The sequence below is a fragment of the Dinoponera quadriceps genome, unplaced genomic scaffold (genome assembly GCF_001313825.1).
Source record: "Dinoponera quadriceps isolate SergipeBrazil2010 unplaced genomic scaffold, ASM131382v1 scaffold2305, whole genome shotgun sequence".
NCBI classification, from domain to species: Eukaryota; Metazoa; Arthropoda; class Insecta; order Hymenoptera; family Formicidae; genus Dinoponera; species Dinoponera quadriceps.
In genome coordinates, this window is record NW_014556411.1 from 931,708 (window position 1) to 958,100 (window position 26,393).

General features: G+C 37.9%; 3 protein-coding genes across 5 annotated transcripts; 1 reads left to right on the forward strand and 2 right to left on the reverse strand.

Annotated features, from left to right (window-relative positions):
* Positions 1–774: 774 nt before the first annotated feature.
* On the reverse strand, positions 775–16,113 carry LOC106747338 (abhydrolase domain-containing protein 2). Its single transcript, XM_014624759.1, has 9 exons — positions 15,949–16,113; positions 14,359–14,507; positions 13,911–14,083; positions 4,528–4,700; positions 3,768–3,935; positions 3,033–3,219; positions 2,708–2,906; positions 2,210–2,360; positions 775–2,108 (listed from the first exon to the last, which is right to left on the reverse strand). The coding sequence occupies exons 3-9, from the start codon at positions 14,063–14,065 to the stop codon at positions 1,939–1,941; spliced, it is 1,203 nt and encodes a 400-aa protein (XP_014480245.1). The 5' UTR covers positions 14,066–14,083; positions 14,359–14,507; positions 15,949–16,113; the 3' UTR covers positions 775–1,938.
* Positions 16,114–18,177: 2,064 nt separating this feature from the next.
* LOC106747315 (small lysine-rich protein 1) lies at positions 18,178–18,637 on the forward strand. Its single transcript, XM_014624713.1, has 2 exons — positions 18,178–18,242; positions 18,333–18,637. Exon 2 carries the CDS (start codon positions 18,359–18,361, stop codon positions 18,635–18,637), a length of 279 nt encoding a protein of 92 aa, XP_014480199.1. The 5' UTR covers positions 18,178–18,242; positions 18,333–18,358.
* A 288-nt stretch (positions 18,638–18,925) lies between these two features.
* LOC106747348 (structural maintenance of chromosomes protein 5) lies at positions 18,926–24,495 on the reverse strand. Of its 3 annotated transcripts, none has more exons than XM_014624780.1 (15): positions 24,387–24,495; positions 23,877–24,017; positions 23,321–23,648; positions 22,917–23,255; positions 22,693–22,821; positions 22,386–22,593; positions 22,181–22,312; positions 21,562–22,086; positions 21,349–21,478; positions 21,033–21,279; positions 20,488–20,895; positions 19,859–20,086; positions 19,609–19,788; positions 19,435–19,530; positions 18,926–19,197 (listed from the first exon to the last, which is right to left on the reverse strand). In XM_014624780.1, the coding sequence occupies exons 2-15, from the start codon at positions 23,930–23,932 to the stop codon at positions 19,045–19,047; spliced, it is 3,159 nt and encodes a 1,052-aa protein (XP_014480266.1). In that variant the 5' UTR covers positions 23,933–24,017; positions 24,387–24,495; the 3' UTR covers positions 18,926–19,044. The 3 variants fall into 3 exon arrangements, with proteins under 3 accessions (XP_014480266.1, XP_014480267.1, XP_014480265.1); XM_014624781.1 differs by having other exon boundaries at positions 24,139–24,495; XM_014624779.1 differs by having other exon boundaries at positions 23,877–24,495.
* Between the last annotated feature and the right edge of the window lie 1,898 nt (positions 24,496–26,393).

Consider the following 26,393-nt stretch of genomic DNA (forward strand, 5'->3'; position numbering starts at 1 on the left):
GATCACGTGAATCACTTTCGCGTAGTATAAATAGTTTAAGTAGAAATGTTCGTCTCCGTCTCCACGAAGACTGCAGCCTTCTCCGACGAGGCTGCGCCAGCCATCATTGGTAGTGCCGTTTTTTTTTCTTTTTTCTGTTTTAAACCGTTACCATCAAAACGCAGTAGTAGCAAATAAATATCAGTTAAGTCACGCGATCAACGCGGATGGCGTGGCGATTTAACCTATCGTTTAAAATATATTGTCTAACGTGAGAAATTATTGCACGTCGCGTTGCGTGCATTAGCTTTATCAATATGAACTCATCGAGGTTAAGATCGAGACAGTCTCGATCCTAACATTCGAATATGCAGTTTTTGTTTTGTAAGATTAACCCATTATATCCCACACACAGCGAGGTCATCATTTATACATATACATACGTGGACGAACAAGATATTTTGAACATCATGATATGGAATATTAATCGATTAAATGTCACACATCAATTGCATCACGTATGCATTGCATTTTGTTTTTTTTTGTTACATATCGTGCGATATGCAATAAGAATAAATTAAATTGGACCGATTCGAGATTCTAGTAATACTAGCGACTCGATGCGCGATACATATGATGCGGTGCAGCTCGGTAATCTGCATTACATAATATGTATCTATCATTATATGATAATGTATACGGATGCATATTTTTATATTTTGTAAGAAATTCCACCTCCCTCTCCTTCCCCCCCCCCCCTCTCTCTCTCTCTTTTTCTTTCTCTCTCTCCCTCTCTCTCTCTCTCTCTCTCTCTCTCCTCTACACGCAATATGTATATAATATAATAATCGGTAATAAAGTTGGATTTGCGAAACTCAGTGTGTCTTGTGCAATTCATTATAAATCTAGTTAGAAAAGCATCATTTACAAAATTTGTAGTATACATTCGAGTACACTTGTAAAATTATAGGTTTGCAGAACAATTGAACAATTTAATTCGAATAGATTTCTTCGCAAATCCAACGTTACAACTGACCAGATATTTTTCACCTTGTCAATCTCAGGTTAATTAATGTATATATGATTTTTGTACAGCGGCGAATTTCCCATATCGATAAAGCTAATAATCCTAAAATGTAATTGAGACGCGTTTATAAATACAGTAAGTCGATATATAGCCTATATGAATACACGTACTGTACATAAATACAGATTCTCAGTGAGGAATACATAAGATTTTCCGTATTGCGTTGGACTCACACTTATTTTGTGTGTGTGTGTGTGTGTTTGTTTGTGTGTAAGTGTGTGTGTGTGTGTGGCGTAGTAATAATTGCTTGTACAGTGAGCACCACTAGCAACCTGTTAACGACCATCGAAGGCCCTGGTTATCAAACCGCCGTTCTATAGAAGATCCCTGAGGAAGAAGCGTCAATATTTAGTAAAATATTAAAAATCCACTTCATTTCTCTGTTTTCTTCGGAAAATTAGGCTGTCTAATTTTGTTGCGCTAAATTGTACGACAATAAAAACACCACCAACGGTAACCTCATGTATAAAGAGTTGCGAGCAACAATTTGGCTGGCGTTCCAAAACCACCTGTAATTTCGAAATTGCCTATCGTCAGTGAGCAAACATCTCTTATTGTACAGTCGTGTTTATCACTTGTTTTCCCCTGTATCGTTTGTGAAAGTAAATGCAATTCCTCTTTCTCTCTCTCTCCTTTTTTTCTCTACACGTATCATGAAATGACAAGTCTGTACCAAATGCTTGTAATATAGACTACAATGTGCCGTTTCTTCTGCATCCTTGATGCATCTCGTTGTAGATAATTCCAGTTGCCCAAAAGAGCAACCAACGGGGTCAAGTGTAGTGCTGATTGATCTCAGAAGATCACGATGTGTGACACGTTCGGGCGATCAACGCTCGATAATCCGAATACGTTAATCGAGTTAAATTAGGTTAAGAGGCTTTCAGAGCCTTGTCGGCGTGTGCTAGAGTCAATGATCCTACAAGAGACACTAGCGTTCGATCCAGCCATGTTATAGGATTGGGGTACAGAAGACCTCCTTCGTAAAAACCTAGATGACCTCCGTGCACTAATTCCACGTATAACGTGTTTAAATGATTTGCTGAAAATAAATAAAAGAAGCACGATATTAGTATATTCTTGCACGTGTCGCGTTGTTCTACTTATATGTAAGTATACATATTAAATAAACGAGACACTCACCTGCGTGTTCTTTAATTGGATTTAATAATACTTCTGGTACAACCGGGTCGTCTAACGCGTTAATAAAAACCATCGGCGTTGTAATATTGTCCAAATAAAAGACGCAACTACTCCACTTGTACAACTCTTGCACAGATCTGAAGTTATGTACCTGAAACGCGAGAAAACATTTGTAAAGATAACGTTCATCGGTTAGAACGATGATTTGTTCTTTTTTAAGGTAATTTTATTGTAGAATGATGTATTTCCAGTGGTATAAAATTAATTTAATATCATAAAACTTTATCAAGCAAAATTACGTCCCAATATATTTATTTCACTGCCTAAGTAATAAATGTTAAGGCTCGGCTATCTATTGTACAGTCCGACTTGGTTTTACTTCTAATTGCGCCAATAATTAGATCATATTTAAATCTATATATAGTGCGAGTTTCAACAAATTCTTAAAAAAAAAACTCATTTTATATTATTATCTCAAGGTAAAAGCGTTCAACCTACCCGTCTCGTGTATGCTTCATCCAGTTCGGGTAACGTCGCAGCGGAGATGATATCGCGCTCGTTTAAGTTACACCTTTGTTTTACATCTTCCGACAAAAGCACGTTTTTGTGTCTAAGTATAAGATTCTTCATGGACTCTGTCATTACGTAGAGATAGAAACGTCTGAAGTTTTGCCAATTTAGCAGAATCTTCGTTCCCCTGAAAAACGTGTGCAACCGTGTGTGTTAATATTTCTCCCTCGAGAATCCTTTTCTCTCTTCTTTTTTAGCGCAAATAATTTTCATTTGTTATAAAATACGGTGAAATGAACGTGCCCGTACTTACTCGAGAGCGTTGTATCCTTGACAAATTGATATACCTCCTATAATATTGGACAATTTGTTAGGGCCGCGTTCTCCTAGATATTTCGTCACTAAATTACCGCCTAAACTGTATCCAATACAAACTATTTTGGTGTTTGGATGCTTCTCTACTAAACTTTGCAGCATCATACCGTAATCTTCCGTGTGGCCTGTTTGGCAAAATACGCATGTTAGAAGATCCGTTAAACCCAAGATACTCGTGCACCGAGTGAAAGTTACTTTTTTCGAGATAAAACTCCAGTAAAAATTCTGCATCCGGTGCGGTCGGATATGAAATAATTGCGACACGTGGTAAAATTAAAAAATGACGGACAACACAAACGATAAGAGAACGGTTTACCACGATATCCTGAATGCTAATTGCAAGTGTGTGTATATGGCAGATAAGTTATAATTATCATTTAGTTATATAGTAATTAAATATCGTAAGTATCGACATAACACGCACATTATCTATCGCGGCCGTATTTTTTTGCAAATAGCCTCGTCTAAATTGCGTCGTTCAGCCACCAGCTATCTTTATGAGTGCAAATAGAAATTACACGACAACTTAACCCAGAAAGTTTACGTCCAAGTGTTTGACGTTCTCTTTTTTCCTTCCCTACAGTCGCGTGTAGACACCCGCTTATTATCCGCTAACTTTCCTCGATCGATCGTTGTCGGAGGTGCGGAACAAGTTTCATCGATCGCCACATACCGTAAGAGAATATTCTTGGCGCTGTGATCTTGACACTGGATAGGGCTCCGACGTGATTAAGTACCGCACACCGATAACCGTGGCATTGCACGAAGTGCACGAACGTCCTGATGTAAACGCTCTCCGAGCTGTTCCCGATGCCGGGACAGATGGCTATCGTTATGTCATCTGGAAGTACAGTAGCGCGGTATACTTATAGTGATAGCCGATCGATTCTCAAATTCCCGTAAACTCGCTTCTTTTCGCTTCGGAAGCATGTAGTTCTCCCATCGTCCCGAGCGCGTTCAAGAACTCCATGAAAGAAACACATAAATATAAATATAATACAAAGGATTGATTGTCTGTTAGCACGACAATGCTTTCACTGCTCTTTTTCCAATCTTTTTGAACATCTGGATCGCGCTCGCTTGCGTGTGTTCCGCTCGATAATCACTTAATTAACTTCACACATGTTGCCGTGTCTTCAAAACAAAATAGTCAAAATAACTCTAAAACTTTTATATAATGTCTCTATATTAGCCCTTAATATCACAGTAGTTTTTCATTAAAATCCTAAATGTGGTTTGGAAAAAATATAACCACGTAATGGCATTAAGCCTCCATGACATTAAGCTTGACAATGCACATCTCAAAAAATGCTTTATTTTACCACTAAAAGGATTAAAAAATGAATTATTCGAAGTACTTAATGTATTAAATTAACATAATTATTGTAATCAAATCCTGAGAAACATATTACGAATTTACGAGTGATACGTACCTTCGTGCCCATGTGTCAGCGGCTGATAAAGATCGTACGTAAGCGTGGTCTCATCCGGAAGACTGATGTACACGCGTTCGCCAATGGGCCAAGGGCACCGAACGCGCCCTATGACGCTGTGGACGATGGTCTGTACGTGCCCACTGAAGCCCCACAACCTCGTCGGCTTGTATCTGAAACGGGCCAAGGACCGTGGCCATTTTAGCTTCTGCGCCGAAACTGCACCCATCACTTATTAAAAGCGTACAATGTGGTTTTTCACTTTTTCCACTTTTTCCGTTCCGATACTTTTTTTATTCCGCTTACGTTGGCCTCTCTCGATGGGCAAAATGTATCGTCGAATTTCGAGGGAACGCCGGAGCGAAATAGAATAGCACAAATATAGAATAGAACAAAGCCAATTATAACGCTCAAGAGTTTTTTAAACAGTAAGCCATTTTTGGAAAGCGTCCGTGACACGTTTCGTTTTGTTCAAGAGGGCATTGATCACTTGAGGAAGTAAACGACAAACTCTGTCACTTGACATATTTCCTTCATGATATTCTGCAAACACAGCTAAACGACGCGGATTTCACTCGTGAGCTCGGGTACTTGATGTAATTTGGTAATTACACGGCGTAATAATGTTATTCTAGCGTGCTAATGAATGCAGCCAAACGAAAGCAACACCTGTTAAAAAAGCGATCTCGAATTAATTAATATTACCAATTCAAGCGGTAGAGAATCGATATGTATGTAATTACGTCACAGACAAGTATGTCTATAAATTCGTACATGTTATACACGCGTAATCCACGCATCAGAATGAATCACGAAATGTGAACATCAAACGCGTTAGATGTAATAATGAGAAATCGATCTCACAATTATAAATATTTCATTTTATCCTGTAATGAGAAAAAAGGTGGAATCAACGAAATTTTGCTTAAAAAGATTTTCTCAACTTCTATTGTTGCGTCAATTGTGTAATTTGTTCAGTGGACACAACATTGTTTCGAATTTAACCGCAGATCTCTTATCGATCCGCGTCTTCTTTACAGTTCGTCTCTTTCTCAAGTATAAGTTTAAAGAATTTCGACACTGAAAGTAAATAAATTGTATGTATATGTACGTGTGTATGTACAAAATGCAACATGAATAAGATAAAGATTTCGAAGTATCGCCTTTTCAAATCATGGCAGACCCTAATTCTCAAACGGCGTGCGGAATTATTTTCGAGACAGATAAAGTGAAAAATTGCTGACACTAATACTACACGGTATACCGCACATTGTATTTCGCTCGTAACTCGAACGATGCAAAACGGTGAAAAGCGAAGTCGAACAATGGGCCGCATCGTTAAGCTTGTTTATGGGGGAATTGCAAGAAGTCGCAGTGGATCAGTGGAGCACGGCTTGGCGCGCTAAGCGAAACAAACATGCGAACAATATAGTAGGTTTATTATCGCGGCGCGAAGAAGTTCCCGCAGTAGCGGTCCTGATTTTCCGCGAAAACGTCTTGGTTTTTACGATTACATAAATTGGCGCGCCCGTCCGCCGTTAAATTCATATCCATCGGCAAGAAAATCGCGCGAAAACCGCGGCTGCCAGCCGCGAACGCAGCGAAATAATAACAATCGTTCACTAGAGACGAATGACGACGGTTCCAAATTTACGATGATCTCTGCAAGAAAGACTCCGTCGATGGATCGTATAATTTTTACGTGCCAAAAGAACGCGTTTCCCTCCCGCTTATCGTTGCCCTCGTCGCTCGTAAATTGCAAAAACATTGCAATAGCAACTAATTATTGTCGTTCGAGCATAATCGCGTACGCATGCAGCGGTGCGGCAAATGCCAAAGGACGAACGAACAGCCGTTCGGCGATTATTAATCCGATGGCGCATGTACGAAAGATCGCATCGAACGTCTCTGACAGTTGCATTTTAATGAGAGAAACATATAAAGTTGCATGACAACGGATCGATGGAATATACGGTAACGCGGTATATCGATCGCGGAAAACGCGACCCGCTTCTACTTGCAAGAGATATTTATTTATCCTCATACGAGGAAACGTATTATATTTAAATGAGGAAGACACTGTCTTCGCAAATAATCACCTTCCGTATACACTGAAAATAGGATTTGATAATAAATACTAAAATTTGGTGAATATTTGTCGACCAAATATTTGATTACCGCAACTAAATAACTTAGTTCTGTGCTTAATACACAATACTGCAATAACGTACATCGTATATTTAGTTTATGGAATTAAATTACTTGATTGTAATAAACAAATATTTAATCGGCAAATATTCATCAAATTTTATTATTTATTATCAAGTCCTTTTCTCAATGAAAAAGTTCTCGAAGCGGAGGGCGTGCACTGAGAAGAAAAACGTACTTCAAAATTTATTTATGAGATATAACGTTTATTTCGCAGGAATAAACCTTATTTCTGTAAAATAAATCTTATATCTAACAAATCAATTTTTAAGTACTTTTTTCTCGGTGTGACGAGGGTGCTCCGCACATTATACGTACAGTGAAAAAAGGATTTGGTAACAATTATCAAGATTTGGTTGAAAACTGAATACAATATTGCTACAGTACACTACTACAGTACAGTGTATGATACTAAATGATTTGGTTGCGGCAATCAAATAATTTTAGCTGAGACTACTTCATCAAATCTTGGTAATTATCGAATCCTTCTTTCAATGTGGAAATTGGTACCTCGCTATTACATTTGCTACCCGTCGTTACTCTGCGAGCTGTCCGGCGACTTGACGGATAACCCGTTTTCCAGTCTACTAATGCGTTCCTTAATGCCACGTTTTCACTGCTCCCGCAACGGCACAAAATACCAAACTTAATTTACTTAATGAGCCTCCCGATTTTTACGTTTCCTTTCCATCTTACGTATTCTATTGCACTTTCTATTCAATCTGTTTTTCCTTGCGAGACTAGAAAGAAAAAGAGAGAGAGAGAGAAAGAGAGAGAGAGAGAGAGAGAGAGAGAGAGAGAGAGAGAGAGAGGACCGAAAGGAGAAAAGATCTGTCTTGTCGCGCGCTCTCGCGAATTACAAGCAGTAAAGTAAAATTCTTTTCTCATGTGATGAGTTAGCGCAAAGTTACGTGGAGTCACAGCCGATAAAACGTCGCAATATGCCGTTGTAATTGTGCAAAGGAGAAACGTGTCAATACCTAGTGTTCGCCGCGGTCATCGCGAAGTCATCACGCGAGTCAGATGCTATAGAGAAAAGTAGGGTAAACTATGTCAGACCACTAAACTGCCAAAGACGGAGAAAGAGTTCTACTCTTTCTGTAACGATCGTTTTTCGTTACGGTTATTACGTCGTTTTTTTTGTTCAATGCGGCGATAAAGCTGACTGGTACCTTCACCCTGGTGTGTCTTTATATTTTACCCGATTCGTCCCGCGACAATACGTCAAGGTTTCCACGGACACGACAAAAGAATTTATGAAAGTAAAATGCAGGTAATTCATAGTCGTCAACTGTTGGTATTGACGATCGAAAGGATATATGTTTCACTGATTAGAATAATTAACTACATCTTCCGATAGTCTTGTTTCGCAATTCCTCGAGAAAAGAACTTGACATATCATCAGAAGAATTTTCCGAGAAGGAAAGCGAGCTGCGAGATCGATTAGCTATATAACAGCGCTCTTGTAAGCAATCCCTTGGCTTTTCCGCTTTCCTTTTTTGGAAAGACTTCTCAAGTAGAGGAAAAGCGCCAAAACTGACATAGGTATAATAAACCGATGCACCTATGTTTCTTGATTGTAAAGTACTAAACTCTGTCGAGCAGAATATGAATTCCGTTCTATTGTGTACAGAAATTAGGACTGAAGTGGCTGAAGTTTCTGTTTGCAAGCGCGTTCGGTTGCGTTATTAGCGTCGCCTGATTCCTCATTGTGCTAAAGTTTCCATCGAGCTATCTTCTTGTCAAAATCAAAATAATAAATTAGCGATAGATAATTTATTCGATTTAATGCTGTTTTATAGTGTAACTTTTGAACGTTTTGAATCACTTTGGATCTTGTGTCAAACTCTATCCTCTGTCACTGAATCACGCAAGAAAAGTTAGGATCTAGGTCTGTACTGTAAATCAACAGACCTGAACTTTGCTGCAAAATATCATTTCACAGAGTAGAAATAAAGTTACTGGTTGTTGATTTCTCCTGGTTTTTCTTGTTTGTTTGTTTAAGGTGGTCGAAAAGAAAAAATCATGGAATCCTTTTCCACATAATAAAAATCTAAATAAGATTAAAGATAACATGCAAAGATACATAATCAATTTACAAAATAATATAATTTCAGTGTTTTTATTTTTTGATAATTTGCTAAGAGAAGTATCATAGGTGTGTCGGTTTTGGGACCTGATTTCCAGAAGCATAAATCCTCAAAAATCCTAAAAAATAGTTACTAAATAGTAAGGAAATATGTAATAATTTTTATAAGATTATCATGCATTTTGGTAGTGAAGTGTTGCCTAATCTACCTCCATGCGCATACATTTCAATTTTACACCTTCAACACAGGACTTCAGAGTCTAAGTTCTAACAAAATGGTATGTCGGTTTTGGTGCTTTTTATCCGTACGATAAAATTGTCGCCGAAATATTCGCAAGTTCGTGCGCATCTTGAGGGAATTATTAAGTAAGTATATAATAAAAAAATATAGGAAAACGCGAAGCGAGAGAAGAACGCGAAGCGAACTTCAATTTTCGTTATCATGATCTGCTCGCCGTTACATCGACACGAAAATATTCCGCTGTAAGTGCCGAAGAAAAGAAACGTCTTTCTTTTTATCGGTCTACGCAATGCATTTATTAAAAAGATAAACTTGCGTCAGGTAGGTCGCAACGGTGCGACTCGCACGTTTCAGAGTCACGGTCATGGTTGGTATTATCGATCAGGACGGCTGGAAGCTATCCATATTCGCCGGACGTTATTGCGCCGTTTGTGCGCTACCTATTTTTCAGGAGCATCACCTCCAGTCTGAGCCCGACCCGGTAATCCACTCCTCCAATGCTCCCCCATGTGTTTGTAATTAAAACACATTAACGAGATGGACAACGTGCGTCATTGAGAAGCACCATCGGAATGAATAACATCGCGGCCGGAAGGCCGTAGATAATTCGATACTCGCGATAAACTTCCACTCAATATTCGTACGTCACGTGTAAATTCGATGCGCGACTTGACCGTTTTAACCTTAGCCAACCTCACGCCGTATTAAATTATATGCCACGTGATTTTCAGCTGGTTAGCTGCGATGAAATTTTTTATTTTCGCGCACATGGAACTGCTCGCGAGAGTCCGAGGCCGCCGAGCTGAAATATGGGAACGGACATACGCGCGGCTGAGAGAAGAACGGGTCGTTCTCCGCATGCTTTGCGCTTTCTGTGGCGTGAAAATGCAAAAAAGTGTTCACGAGAAGAAAACAACCGATCGAACGGTAATAATATGGGGGATATCCGGCGTTATTACCAGTCACGGTATTAGTCATTATTAGAGAGAAAAAATAGCGGGGGGGGGGGGAAGGACGGAAAGCGATCGATCTCGTTCTCGCGCCGCTCTCGCTCGCTCGCGCGAAGACGACTCGAATGCCACGAGCGATCTCCACGACGCGAAGTGAGTGAAATATGACGAACGCGAGCTTGAGCCGTGGAAGACACGAGCATGATCACCACGAGCGGAATCTATAATTTACAATTCCGGACTCCGGTTCGAAACGCCGCTTGGCGAAGGCAACGATTACGCGCGAGAGGCAAGAAGCCAACAGGTGACGACGGTCGAGAAATTCCGGGTTATCTCAATGAATTGCAGGAAATCCTTCGCGAATCAAGATCGAATAATCGACTAACGATCGCGTTGCGATGAATAAAGTCGGCTTTGAAACCGGTATGATTTTTTGCGTGGAAAAAAAGTTTGAGTCCACCCGTCAATGAACGAACCAAGCGCGCTTTGGTTAGAGGAAGCAGGATTTCTGGTTCCTGTGAACCAATTCTGTTTCCTTCAATGCGCTTGGTTTGTTTATCGTCAGGTGAATTCAACGAAATTTTTTTTACCATGCAGATAAGCCGGTTTTCGACGATTGCTAACGCTGCCACGCGCACAAAGTCGAGATATTTACGTTTTCCTTGAAGTATTACGCGTATGCAAAAGTTTTAGTTCTTTTCCTCGTAAGTTCTACGCTTTATTTTCATGTAACCGAAGATTAAAATGTTTGCATACATCTAATACAATCAATGTATTCTTCAATGAAATGCTATACTTATAACTACTGGTGATTCATATATAAATATAGAACACTCAATTAATGAAATCTCGATGAAGAAATCAGTTAATAATAGCGACCGTTACCATTATTGGTACAGTTTGCAAAAGCAGATGTAAAATTATGCGTCACGACACGCAAGGTGCATGGAAACCGTTAATTTCATCGCCGCGAACGCAGAAAGTTGGCTTTGGTGCAGAGCTCGTAAGGAATTTGTGCACTACGGATTTCGCAGTGAAATTTTATTTCCACCGGTCAAAATCAGTGAGACATACGACAGAGGAGTAAAATGGAGAAGTGTTTCTATTGAAAATCGGTGGATACTCACTGATTATCAGTGAAATATTATTTCTACTAATTTTATCGGAAATACACAATTTTTTATAACGACTGAAATATATGGCAGTTTAACTATTGGCAAACATCGTACACGCTATATTTTCCTTTGCGCGCTACAAAATTTAAGCGTGTCGGCGAACGCGTTGAGAGAGTTTGTTATTCACTTGATACTTTTCCGCGTTATCACACAGCATTGATAAAGGAATTCGATGAAATTGTTATCGATTCCAATCGCAGAATGCGTGAGTCACATGCTTATACCTTCGGTTGAATTGGCAGACGTCGGGCAATATAGGCAAACAGCACTCGCTGTTATTCATTCTTCTGCATGAGACAATGCGACGAATTGTTACGTGTTTCCGCTTTCTTAAGTACTTTCACGCGACGCGATCGAGAGGAAAGAAATCGTAATTAGCAATGCACTTGTCCGAGCGCGATGGCTGAATGATCTTCTGCCTTATATTCTGACCGAGATTATTCCATGGTGTCAACGTCATGCGCAGGGATTTCTAATTGATCACTTCGCTTTCACGCAGCCGGTGATTTATAAAAGGAGCAGACACGTGTTTAGTCGCGACGGATGACAAAAAATGACGCAGTGACAAGAATACAAGTGTGACTCACGATAATTATCATGATCTTGACAACGTAATCATCCATAATATGCCATCTACATTAATAAGTCAGCTATTGCGATAACCGAAATTGAGGAACATCAATGATAAATGATTATTCGACATTGTAATTTTATCTCTATTAGGAAATGAAACTATACCTCGTTACATCTAAGTGCACCTTGGAAATAATCGTCTGAACACAGTATGGATTCCGTTCATGTTTAATAGCAAAACTTTCACGTAGCTCTATCCGTAATTGAACTGATGTGAAATTAATCAATAGATCAGTTGCTTAGCCCTTATACTTATTTCGCAATCACGAACTAGTTATAATCATTTGAAGAATCGTTCGAGGACGAACGATTTGCTCTACTAATGCAGCTGTCAAAGAAAAATCTACCTTAAATTCTCATTATAGACAACGTTTTACGTATTATAATATATAATAATATATTTCTCGTTTTCGGCCGTTCCAATCGATATTTCTTGGATGGCTCTTCTCTGAAGTCGACTGTTTAACATTCATCATTACATCTGATGACGAATCCCAAAATCCCGAAATGGATATAGTTTGTCCGTAAACGTTACAAATTGCGGACTCGACTTATATCTTCCCTTCGGTTACTCTCGATCGCCAAGATTTCGTCCGGTAAGCAAATCAAAAGTGAAAGAATCAACATGTTTGCTGAAATTATCGGCGAGTTCAATGTGAGCGTATTAGATAACGCTTAAAGTGTAACATAAGCCTGCTTAATCCGCTTGCATCATACGATCAGAGCGTAACCTCGCCGGGCGGGATAAAAAATTTGCAATATATGATACCCTCCCCGTTTTTCCTTATCTTTATCAACGTACAAACATGAAATTGGAGAATTATAAAATCATTCTTTCTGGATATAATTAATCGCTTAACCATTTATTTACTTCTTTCACAAGTCACTATATATTTTCCCCATATCAATTCAGAACAGACAAAATAAGAACAAGCGTTACCCTGTCCCGCGATTATAAGCACTACTTATAAACGTTGCAATTGTTATTGCAATGTATGTGCGTTAAGTTATCAGCAGAACTTTGTTCTTTGAACCAGTACAGCTTTACTGCAAGTAGCAGTGATTAAGATATATTGAAGGAAACATATTTCACTAAGATGACAGCTTCATTACACATTTCCGAGATTTATTTGATAATTTAATGCTGTGACAGTTTAAGGTTTTATAGTGATGAAAGAATTTGTTATTTTCAACTATAGAATCGCACTCTGCCATGCTATACTTTAATAACCACCGTAACCATACATCATTTCCTGCAACAAGTGCCTCAAACGACCTGTGTTAAATCAACACATACAAGTGTTCCTAACAATCTCAAACAAAAGCCTCCACGACAGTCCATTGAACATTCCTGGTACTGGCGTGGAAACATCTATTATACACATTTAAAAGCAATCACAATGGCATAAGAATTTCAGAGTATTTCCTGTGGCTTACATATTATATACATACATATGTAAACAGATAAAAGCAGATCTATATTTTCATTGTCACATTATATATCCTATAACACCCAATATGCTTTTCCTAATATTAACATAATTTCACCACGTTTAATATATAATTATTGGAACATTTCTCATATGTAAACTTCGACACTAGTTTATATACTGTAACCAAATAAAGTATAAACACACATATATCACAGTTATATCTTTACACAGGTATATCACAGTTCTCTCTTCGCGTCGTTACAATTTTTTCACCGTACCACATAAATAAACGAACAAGAGAACAATAAAATGCAGCTCGCGCTTTCCTGCTCACACATAACGCTCAGAGGCAAGAACTGCTTTTCCTTCTGCATTTACTTTCCTCCTGTATCTATATCACAACATTATGAGTGTTATAACAATATTGATATTCTACCGAAATACCGTCGACTCGTAGAGAAAATGACACAAGTGTCATATCATTCGTCAATGCCGGAGCATTGACCGGCGTCGGAGCATGAACCTAACCTCACTCGCCCGGCGAGTGTCTCCGAAGCCTAAGGAGATTCTTATTCATCGGTGTCAACAGTTCCTTCGACCAGCAAAATTCAAAGCGACTCAAAGCGAATTGGTGCAAAGTATGTATCAACTCACGGCTCGGCGATGACCGGCGCGATCTTCAGCACCGTCGATAAGAAGTACTGATCCTTGCAGACGAGGAAGGGTCTGTGCGGCGAGCTGTTCACGTTCAGTATCCTGAAGAGGATGCATAGGATCACAGCGAACACGGCCAGCAAAGCCGTGGACATTTTTCTTCTCTCGTTAACCTGCAACGACAGGAACCCCTCATTTTTCTCCTTCCTCTCTCTCTCTCTCTCTCTCTGTAGCTTCTCTAAACTTTCTGAAGTCGCGCGAATTCTCGCTCCTTTTTAGAGACTACCGTTTGCGTACATCTCCTTGCGAAAGAAAGAAAATACTATTTCCCAAGAGTGTCTTTAAACCATCTCAAAAGATCTATTCTCTCAAGATCTGCCCGCTCGTCTAACGGTCTATCGATCACCACACATGTCTCCGGGAATGCGAACGCGGTTTACTCTCTTACGTCTTTACGATCTTCCTCGCGAGAAGTGGATTTTACTATCTACTCCTTCAGATTCCTCGGGACGACGAAAGGTTATGGAGTGCGGAGGCTGCAGCGGCCGTGCAGCGGTGCTGACTGATTCATGCGGCCGACACTTTTGTCAGCGTGACCTGGAAGCAAATTTATAACTCGTTAGGAAGCCGGCGACGCGACGTCGATTGATTGAGACGTGCATATCGATGCTCGTCATATACTGGAAATGCAGAACGACGTGTCAGCCCTGGAATATTGCTGTACAAATGAGCCGGGTGAGGAAAAGATCGTTCGCACAATCGTAAATGCGTCCGTATGTTGCGAGGATGTTGCCGGCGGCGAGCGTAAACAGATCGATCGGACATCACATCGTTTTGCATTTCCAGTACGCGTGTGACACGCGTAATCGGTGTATCGTACAATCGTACAAAAACGTATCGAAAATAACAGGTGTCACACAAGTGTATTCCGAGATTTCACCTGTACCCTTCTTCCCTCGATATCTCATGAAAGATTCATAGAAAATGCGTTTACACAGTCTGTGCGTCTTTGCGAGCCGGCCGATCTCGCGAATGCAAGAGGACATCGCGCTCCGAGATTTCGGGGCTCTACGTTTTCTTCGCATCGACGGTTAATTCGCGCGAGTTTTTAACGGTGCGAAAAATAAATGAACACGACGAAATGACGCGTTCGCAAAACGCGGCGATAACCGTGAAAATTCACATTTGTACGCTCCTTCTCGCATCTCTGAACGCCGCGTTTTGTAACGTCGCGATGTACACTCACCCGGTCTCGATACGGCTTGAACACATTCTCGCGATGTAGTTCGGAATGCGGCTGATGGTCCGATGGGAGAACTTGGTTTTCATCAGTTCATGGAAATTAAATTATTTCATCGGACCGCTCCGGCTGCGTTCCGAACCGCGTCGAGAGACAAGTGTTCAAGCCGTGTTTGAAATTAAGTGTAAGGCGATAGTCGTGCCGCACTAATCCGACAAAGAAAGGAAAAAGATCCGTCGTTTCCTCTGAAACTCGATTTGTATTCAATCGTAAAGCTGTGTTCATCCGTTATCAGAGAATTGGACACGATAACACCGGTGAATGTTAATTAATCCCCTTCCCTTTAAATCGACATAATTCCTAATTGTAAGTCCCACTGACACTTTAATTAACCCTAACCGACTCTCGTCCCTTCCCGCGGTGTACAATCTCAGTTTGAACGTTAACGGAACGAGCACGGAGCTAACGATTGACGATGGTAGCGGAGAAAAGCGAAATTACATAATTACGGTCGCAATCAAAGCTAAAATAATTCGCTCATCGCATCGATGACGAGCTTGAGGGCATCGTCTGGAGTGCTTGTATATAATTACGCGACAGCTACTGATAAGAGCGAATTATACGCCGATAAGGGCAGCGAACTGTCGTTTAACAAATGCGGAAATATTTACGAATACCGTTTTACTCGCGTTCTTACAGTATGGAATTATCGAACGGACGAAATCCGTCCACGGAAATAAGACGGACACGATGGTGTCGAACCCGTGGTGCACCCGCTATAAGGAAAGCCCTGCTCACCGAATGATCCTTCAGATGGCTGATCCGGTAACTTCGTGTTCGAGAGACGCGTCACTGTGCGGTGACCGGCTCACCGGCTCATTTCACAGGACGCGAAGCTTGTTTGGTGAACGCAAGTGAACGCGTCACATCGAACGCGTCTATACACATGCACTCGCACCAAGCCTCGCCGGACGACTGACATCTGTACGCGCCCGGAAACATCATAGACCGGCGCGCCGTCGTTGCGCGCCAACAAACGGCGATTCGTGACGTTAGAAACTAAAGCCCGTATTAAACCGTGCTCTCCAGCTTTATGCCCGTTTCTACTGTCACGGACTGAGTTTGACACGGCGACGCTAATCCGGTTCAGTGACAACTGTAGTTTTTAACTTCTTCGGATTCGCGTCTGTTTGCACGAAGTGGTTTTAACTAATGCCCACCGTGGAATTTATTTGTATGAGACTGCATAAATGTACGATTGTACATTACAAGGTAAAGAAAAACAAACAATATATATATGGCAGTTTGAATATTTTTAGGTTGGCAATGTAATCATCGAAACGATTTTACCGTTCGCACGATTCTTTAAAACCGGATTTGTAAGTCTACTCATTTTCTCTAACGGGAATTGAGTTACATCTGGTGTTGTATCATCAAGACAAAATCAAAATTGATTGATTCGATTCAATATCAGCGCGTCTCTCTGGCTTCGTATAAGAAGGAGAAACTAACGAATTGCTTCGTGAAGTCAAGCTTTCGCTGGCGAAAACCGATAGTATAATTAACATCGCTGAAGAGTCTTGAAATTCGCATACATACCAGGTGCGGTTTAGAAACAACTGCGACAAGTGAAAAAGGTATGCGTGTCCAACTTTTTTTTAATATAAGGTTTGCGTGTCCAACTTTTTTTTAATATAAGTAGGTCAAGAGAGAACCGAAATTCAAACGGCAATAATAAATTTCAATGAAATCGATAATAGAGACACAAATGGTGCGACTTTCACCAAAGTCCGATTAGGCTCACCTATGATTTAAAATTGCCGTCAGTCAGGTGTTATTTATCCGTTGAGTGGCTGAAGCTACATATAGAAGAGGGGGAGTTAATAGTTTGTTATTTGCTCAATTTTGCTAATATAAATAGAAATTATTAATTGGCTTCCGATTAATGTTGAACGACAGAAGTGGAAATTGGTGTGCTGGCATTGTTTATTATTACTCATATGATTAGCTCAATCGAAGTTTGGCAAAGGTCACCCTAAGATGATTTAATTCCTCGCGTTTAAATCTAACGATACATTTGATTCGTAATTACGTCCAAATCGATCCTTCAAATAGACCGAGCTATATTTTGTTTGAATTGGATGTGTATTTTGTAAAAGATAAATCGTGAATTCACATCGTGGTGTTAGGTGGCCAATACAAATATATACAGTAGTTATTTCGTCGAGGCTGAACATGTTTCGTAAGATAATCACGAAGCAAAGAACGCTGACCTCCAATTTTCGTTTGAAGGTCCATAATATGTCGGTTAACGGTTAGCGTTCAAGGTAAAAAATCGTGGGAGCAGGTCTGTAGACTTAAAAGTCGGCGATCAAAAGACATGATCAGGAAACGGATTGTAAATTATATACCTTTCTATGACTAAGCATCAAGTGCTTATGAGGAAATTATGATACAAGTTATACCTCTGAACCAGTTTTAGCAATAACAATAACTATGACCAGGCAATGAGACTCGAAATAAATGGAAATTTATCTTAGCCGTGTAAAATCCAATTTATTATAATAATATTCCAGAAATATTACTTAATATTAAATAATATTACGCGCTTATAGGGTATGTAAAACTGTTACAAATTGAAAATGATGTTGCACATTTACAAAGCACAATTGTTTGTGTTATTCCTGAATTTGAATAAAATTAGACACAAAGCACTATTTTGCTGATCGCGAAAAGGAATGAAAAATTTAAAATCAGTTACTTGAAAGTCAAGATTTCGTTATTGCGTATGTGAGATAATTTCGTGCGTAATAAGGAACGAAAATATCTTTTTCTTAACGGAAAGAGATACATAAATCAATTATCGTGCTTCACGCCGTAAATTTTGTTAACTCTAAGAAAGGCGAATCGTGTGATCAATGAACCCACGTTACTTTGTTGATTTTGGTGTAACTGGGGCTGTAGCAACGGGTGCTATAAGTTGACATAGCAACGCGAGTTATTTATTCCGATTCAAGTCCGGCTTTTCACGAGAACGCGACAAGAATCGCTTGCAGTGAAGAGAAATTAGCCGAACGAGTTCGAGCATAGCGGTAATTAACCACAGCAACAGTTATATACATACATACAAGAAAGCGATCATCCGTTACTGCAATATTTTTTAATGTGATTCGCGATTCAAGGTATTAATGGAATAATCAATTTAACAATGGCAACACATGGCAAGGGTAAGAAAAAGGGTGCTGGCGCGAAGACCAATGGCAAAAATAATGGGAAAGGGGCTAAAGGAGGCAATGGCGGCAAGAGTAAAGGGTCGAAGAAATCGAGAAGAAGCGGAGGAAAAGCGCGGTTTGCTATGGACATTTTCAACGAGGAAATGATGGAAAACGCCTATTACACGTGCCACAACATTATGGATGTGCTGAAGTGTCGAGGCTTTCCGTGGCCAGAAGCTCAGAAAAAAAAGAAGGGGAAAAGGAAGAAATAAATAGATATTGGTTTAGATATTTAGAAATATCTGCTCTTTTATGCCAAAGAGAAACTTGTAGTCTAGTTGTAATAATTTATGTAGAAACGTACACATACGTACACAATTGTATCACATGACATTGTCTCTCTCTTGCTCGTCACACATACAAACTTACTATTGATATTAGTAAAATCTAAAAAAAATGTCATACTTTTTCATATCAAGAATAATTTATATATTGTATGTATTCTACAAACGTAATTAAATAGATTTAAGTTTTTATTTACGTACTCACAATATATAAAAATAAAAAGTCTTCGGTCCTGTGATGTATATATTTAATAATACGCATTAATATACATTTTTCCCATATATATGAATAACAGACCTAAAATGGAAGTATTTTTTTTACAATAACTTACTTCCTACTGTTCGTTTAACAAGACTGTCGATGCGAGATGGTTGCAGTATGCTTCTGTATTAAAGTCGAAATTTGCATCGGTCTGATCAGTAGTAGAATGTCTATTATAGATGCAATGCACAGTCACAGTATCGGCGTACGTTAAATCAGGTAGAAGCTGTTAAAATAATACGATTAGCGAAAATTAACGCGTTGCAAACAATGATGCCAATGACGGGACCGAGTCACAGCGCACACAAGCGTCGCGCGGCCGTGTTCGTGCGCAGCTTCGGCCGTCTTCGGGCTGACTTGACGCGAGCCGATGTATCTGCTGTCTCGCTTTCCGATACCATGGCTCGATGCCGTCATTGACATCACTGGTTGCAAATCGTTACTACATCGTTATTACACTTACTTTTGGCGTGAGCAAGAAATATTGGGAACTGCCTTGTCTCCCTGTCATTTTGACGAGCAAGTCGAAAATACGCTTTTCGTTCACTGCGTCCATGCCCTGACAAAATCATTGTAATACGTTTGTAAATAATCAAATAGAACATAAAATTTTCGACATCGGTGACGAGCAACGAACCTGATTAATTTCATCCACACAGCGAAATGGTACACACGATAACTCTTGCAATGAGATCATGTAAATTGCAGTGGTTACAGTTCTTTCTCCGCCGCTCTGAAAGTGCCTCGTTAATTCTTGCAATTCGTCGGAATCTCGGAATTTTACTCTAATTTTCAGACCATACTGATCAAAGTCCATCTGAAAATATGTCCGCCCGTTAAGATCGAAGGAAGAGTTTTTATACACGCAAGTGCGTGAATACACTTACAATATTTTCGCCATGCATAAGTGTAACTTCGCCAGCACAATCCATCGCGGAAAAATAAGAACTGAAATTTTCATTTATTTTCTCGACCAGCTGCTGCAACGGTTGTAACCACTTTTCTTTTAATTCTTCAATCTTCTCCCTTATATCGTTCACCTTGACAGTCTGTGTTTCGATAAACTTGGTCAAAGTGTCGATATTCTTTCCTATTTCATCGAATTCACGTATTACCTGAAGAAAAAATGTAAATTTTTGTAAGTTTTCTAGATATTCAACACAGACAAGAATAACGAGACAAAGGAGCCGATTATCAGGATATATGGCGCAACAATTTAAATCGAGAGAATAAAATTATTATAAAATTATTAATGTAAAAGAATAAAATTAATGTAGAACGCGCGTGAAAGAGTGAGAAGAGTATTCGGATCAAATTCTCTACATATGCGTTCTACGTTATGTTATGAAATAATTTTATTCTTCAGCAGTTTGTTTAAATCACCATGCCAAATATTCTGCAACCAGCTTCTATCAGCTTAAAAAGAATACTCTTATTATTTCTATTATAGTAATAATTTACATGTTATATGATTACATAGAATTGTAAGAACTATACTTTCATATTATGCACTTACATTTTCTGCATCTACGTTTTTCGCCATACAAAAAACTTTTGCATTAGCGACATCCAATTCATGATTTATGTCCTTTATATTAGATGGTAATTTTTCAAAGAGTTTATTTAGAGCATTGAACGCTTCGTCTTGTGGACTTATATTATTTGTACTACTTAGCGCTTCCTTATATAAATCCTCAGCCTCCTTCATTAACGGTTGAAATTCCTCATCGTGTTGTTTATATATTCTCTCGGCCTCCTTATATTTATCTTCTAATTCCGCGATATCACTTTTTTTGACCGCTAAAGTTTGTCGTAATAACGATAATGTAAATTTCATCTCTTCGTTGTTTATAACACAATTGTAATATTTCTTTAGAACTTCATTATATTTTATGTACACATTTATTTGATTCTTTAATATAGTCTGAAAAATGTATTAAATGTAATATTAAATATAATTTCAAATGTATACAAAATTTTGAAAGCTGTAAGCACAAGTTTTTTAAAGAAATATATATGTGCGTGTGCGCGCGCGCGTGTTATATTACAAAAAAAACAAACCTTAATTTCTTCAGTGCATTCTGCTTTTATATTATCAATACTCGTCCGTTCTTTCTCCATCTTCATAATAGAGCTCTCAGCCATTCGTATTCTGCTTTGCAATGCTTCAATTTGCTGCATATTTTGTTGATATTTATTTCTGTCGGACCGATATTTCTCTAATTTATTGTTCTCCTCGCGTATCTGATCTTCTATTCGTTTAATATCACTTACAATTTGATTTTTGCTTTGCTGCAAATTTTGTAATCTGAAACATATTTATTAATAAATGTTTATTTTTTATTATTATCTATCTACTTCTGTCCACATGATATACCTTTGTTGAACCATCTGTAGCTTATATTTATCTAGAACAATTGATAGTGTTTCAGTGCTAGAGATTTGTGATATTCTTGTTGACGTTGCATGGGTATACTTAGACGTACTGACGAAGTAAATATTATTTTCTGCAGAAGTAATTTTATCAAATAATAATCAATCTAAAGTATTATTAATAGCTCAGTGTCACGATATAAAAAATAATACTAACCACTAAAGTAACAGTGTATATTACGAGGTATATTTTCTGTGTTATCCTCGACTGCATTGCTCCCAACGGGAATATTGTTCAAGCTATACATTGTAACTAGATATTTCATCAAAGTAGACGGTGCTTCGATAAGTGATACCAAGTAATGTTTGAAGCCAAATTTCTGAATTTCTTCTATCGGTATAATGGGATGCATGGTAACTATCTTCATAGGATCGGAATGAACTATGTTGACTTGTAGCTTCTGTTGTTCTCTCAAATAACTTATTAGCAAATTCATGTCGCGCTTGTTTTCACACGTGAACGCAATTAAATCTCGTAGCGCTATCACGTTTTCTAGATACTTAGCATAAGAAGCATCTTTTACGTTAATGCTGAGCAACATGGGTTCGTGCACTAGCCCCGAAAATTTGTCACGATTCTCTCTCAACCAAAGTACACCTTTATATGCATCTATACTCTTACGCCTTAAGAGTTCCATACGCTTTGCATCGATATTTAATGACTTATATTCTGCTTCTAAAGCTATAATCATAATTTCAATTAATAACATTGAATAGCTAACAAACAAAGTAAATTTAAAATAATATCTGAGTTTGTATGTGCCTATAATATATACCTCTAATGTCACGATTTAGGTTTTCTTCTTTATTCCTTGAAGTTACACTTTCAGCAGTAAAATTACTAATGACATTCTTGTGTTTTTGCATAGAAACTGTTGTATTAATTATAAGCTCCTTTAAACTTTCTTCTGCAATATATATGTCGTAATGAATTAATATTTATTACACTATTATAAATAATAGTGGGATCAATTTACAAACCTGATCCAATTTCATTAATCATAAGGGATAAGTCGTTCTCGAGTTTGCACTTTTTCTGCTTTAGGAGATTAATATTTTCATTTCGGGTCTGTTCTACCTGAATTCGGCGTGAACACGTGTTTTCAGCTTCTTTAATTTTTTCTTCAGTGTTGAGAATCTCCATCATAATACTTCTTAACTTTGTATTCTCTGCTTGAACTCTGTCGTTCTGAAATTATATAACATATGATAAGTTATTAAAAATAATATATTACAAAATGATCTAGTAATATTTTTGGTAGAGCTTTCTTTTCTTAGTTATACTTACATGATTATTTAGACCATGTTTTATCTTTTCTGCTTCAGATGTTATCTGTGCAATTTTGTTTTCTAATGGTTTCATTGAATCTTTTATCGATTGCATATTATTCACTGCTAGGGTTCTTTTTTTCTTGGACTATTGACCAAAAAAAGAAAACAAAGAAAATATCAATTTTAACAGTAAGCACAGAGCACAAAATATTAGTAAAATTTGAAATTAATTTTATATACCTCCAATAACTTCCTGCGTGCGTAATCATATAACATCCATGCTTTCTTTTGTTTCAATAATGTAATTTTCTTCTTTATCTGCTTTCTTTCTTTTATCGTACTAACTGTTTCCTTCATTCCATTATGTACCTGAATTTTGGATTCCAATAGTCGTTTTTTGTTTGTTATTTCGTTTTCCAATGTTTTGCAAGAAGCCCTGTACTCTTTTAATTGTTGATGATATTCAAGGAGTATTGGATTTCCGACGGATCTTTCTGTATTCTCTAATAATGTTTGAGCATCCATCTTTGAGAAATCTTGTACTCTATCTTGTGGCAGAAACTGACAAAAATTGTCGACCTTAAAAAAAGACCAATCATTAAATTTAAAATTCAAAAATTGTGCAGACATAAGGTAATATGTACCTGAATATTAAAATTAGCTGCAAATGCTTGTACAGCTTTTATAGTTGATGGTGCATCATTGATCTTCCACGTAGACTTTCCTTGCTTAGTAAATACTCTAGTTATCACGTGATCTTGGTTTTTACCATTCTTCAAGCGAATTTCTATTTTTGCAAATTCACATCCATATTTAACATATTCTCCTATATGAGTTGCTCTTCCAATAATGGTAAGCTTGCCACCTAAACCAAGAACTATAGCAGCGACAATAGAAGACTTGCCAGAACCATTAGGGCCAATAATAACATTGAGGTATCTGCCAGGCTTCACTGAGACTCTATCATAAGTACTGTAAGATTGAAAAAAGATTAAAACATACATATGCATAAACAAAATTCTAAGTTATGAGTATATGATTCTTCTAATGCTGCGTTCTCTTTGGACGCTTACACGTTGTAAGTGTCATTCTATCTTCTTTTGGCATATAATATACAATAAAAAGCCTAAATAACGCAACCTAAATAAAATGATACATAATATCATTGGATTTGAATTCATATACTTTTATTATACTCACATAAAATTCTCTAAACATATATAAGTGATGATTCCTTTGTCGATAGTATCACCCATCTCGATTAGGTTAAGCACAGAGCGTCGCTGCCAATATCAAATGTAAATGCTACAGATGTAGCAAATAACATGCAGCAAATAATGTCTGCCGATAATAGAAGCGTTATTACAAAATAGAAGCAAGAGAATTTATTCTTTCTCTCTCTTATTCATTTTACAAATGCATGTGGCACGAAAGCACAAATATTAACTAACGCCTACTAAACTGTTGATCTGTTCTTTTTAGCTGTACTGCTGAATTGGTGCAATAAGTTGGAATAAAATAAAGGGTTCCATTTAGGGTGCGTTTCACTTAACGCTCACGTCGTTGCGAATGTGTCGTAATATTGTGTCTTAATATTGTATTATAAATATATCTGCCCTCACGAAGTTTGAAAATCAAGTACAGAAAATGTTGGAAGTGCTACACGCAACGATTTTGACGCATGCGTAGAGACGAGTATCACTTGTATACCTTTCTCTCTTGAACACACTTTGGACACACTTTCAGTCTATAGAAAACAAAGGCAATTCCTCCTCCGGATCTTATATTCAAAGAGAGTATTTTATGTTCTAACCTGGTATTCTCACGCTATGAATACCGCTAAAAGAGAGTCAGAGACATCTAGTGGCCAACTATAATTGTACACGTGCTACCTACAGCTGTGTTTGCAGATGAGCCATGTTTTCTGCGTCGAACGCAATTCACTGACATGACATTTTCGAACATGAGAAATCGTACTGCAACTTGATAATTCGATCTAAAAATATTCACAATACCATTCACTTGCCATTCACAATGTTTTATCTTGACCTCTCATTAGGAAACAACCTTAAGATTATGTAGATATATTTGAATATTTTCTAAGTAGTCTATGAAAAAAATCAGATTCTTGTTCGTCTACTTTATGCGCCACATAATAAGGTGTCTCTTACATAAGTATTTTATCACGTACGACAATATAATTATCATGTCGTTGCGTTTTTCGCACATAAAACGTATAAACCTCCTATTTTATGATATTCTGCGCAAGTTGTACGTAAAAACGCAAAGATATTTCAAGCGCGTTTATACTAAATAAAAAATTACGCAGAACCGTTATATGCTATGCAATGTATACAAATTGCTTATCACAAGCAATCATTTATTAAAGTAAGTCAAATAAATGGTGACATATGCTAAAAAATATCCGTTTGTATTCGAATAACTTCTCGAATTATATTAACGTTAAATAAATACACTTAATAGCATATTTAGCGTGCCTTTATTTTTTTCTAGAAATATACAGTAATTATCGCGTTTTGTCGCGAAAATTCATATATAAAGAAACGTTAAAAATGATCGTGTTTTTTTCATGCATTGTTTATATCTGCATATCAAAGAAAAATCAGCAACAAAAATAGCTGACAAATAGCTGGCGAGAAGCTAGTATAAGAATAACAACGTGATATATGAATACACTCGGTTACAGGGCGGCTGCAACAGTTTTTTCTTACATATTTTAGAACATACAAAAAATATGACGAAGCGAACCTATGATTCACAAACATGCGCAATTGATGGTCAGCAATTGTCAAAATTAGATATGTATATATGTATGTATCAAAATTGCATGTGTATGTGTAATTTTGACAACTGTTTGACTATCTACTCTGTACATGATTATCTAATTATACTTAAAATCTGGCAAATATTAAAAAAAAATTTCGTCCTTATTAATATTGTCCAATACCCTAATCGATTTACTCATCGTTCATACCTTTTTCCAATTATCTTTTTTTTTATTGGCAATTTTTTACTAGGCACACGCGTGCGCAATTATACTTAAAGTGGATTGAATGTTCAACTAGATGAAATACGGTTTATCGTGGAAATGTTTGCGGACAACGTAGTACTTCACCCATCAGCGCGAAAATTTAATGAATTTTCAGTGAGACGTAATGTGATCGAGGCATTATCGTAATGATAACGTCCGTGTCATTTTACACCGCACGCCCCCTCGTTGTTGCTGAAATACAAAAGCCAGCCGTCCCGAGGTAATTTGTTGTCCGTGCGAATACCGCCAACGCACGTGTCCGTTAACAATTTCATCAGACAGGGGAATATGTCGATTAATTCTAATCTAGATAATAGCATTGTCCTTGCATCATGACTCGGTTTATCGGCATTATATTTGTTACGCATATGCCTTTCACGCCGATCTATATCAGTGTTTCTCAAAACCGGCGTAGAGCGATTCGACAATACTTCAGCCCGCGATGTTACAAATCGAACTCGGGCTCGGCGATTTTCAACAGTTAAATTAATCTGTAATTTACCGAAAGTAAGATTAATTTATAATTTACACGGGGAAAATATTTTCGATCAAGAAAATGAGAAAAAAGAAGTATCGACGGAGCGTGCCGTTGAACTTGAAAAAGAACATACGGATATTTTTGCGCAGAAAACTGCAACAAATTACGGGGATGAAAGATTAGATCC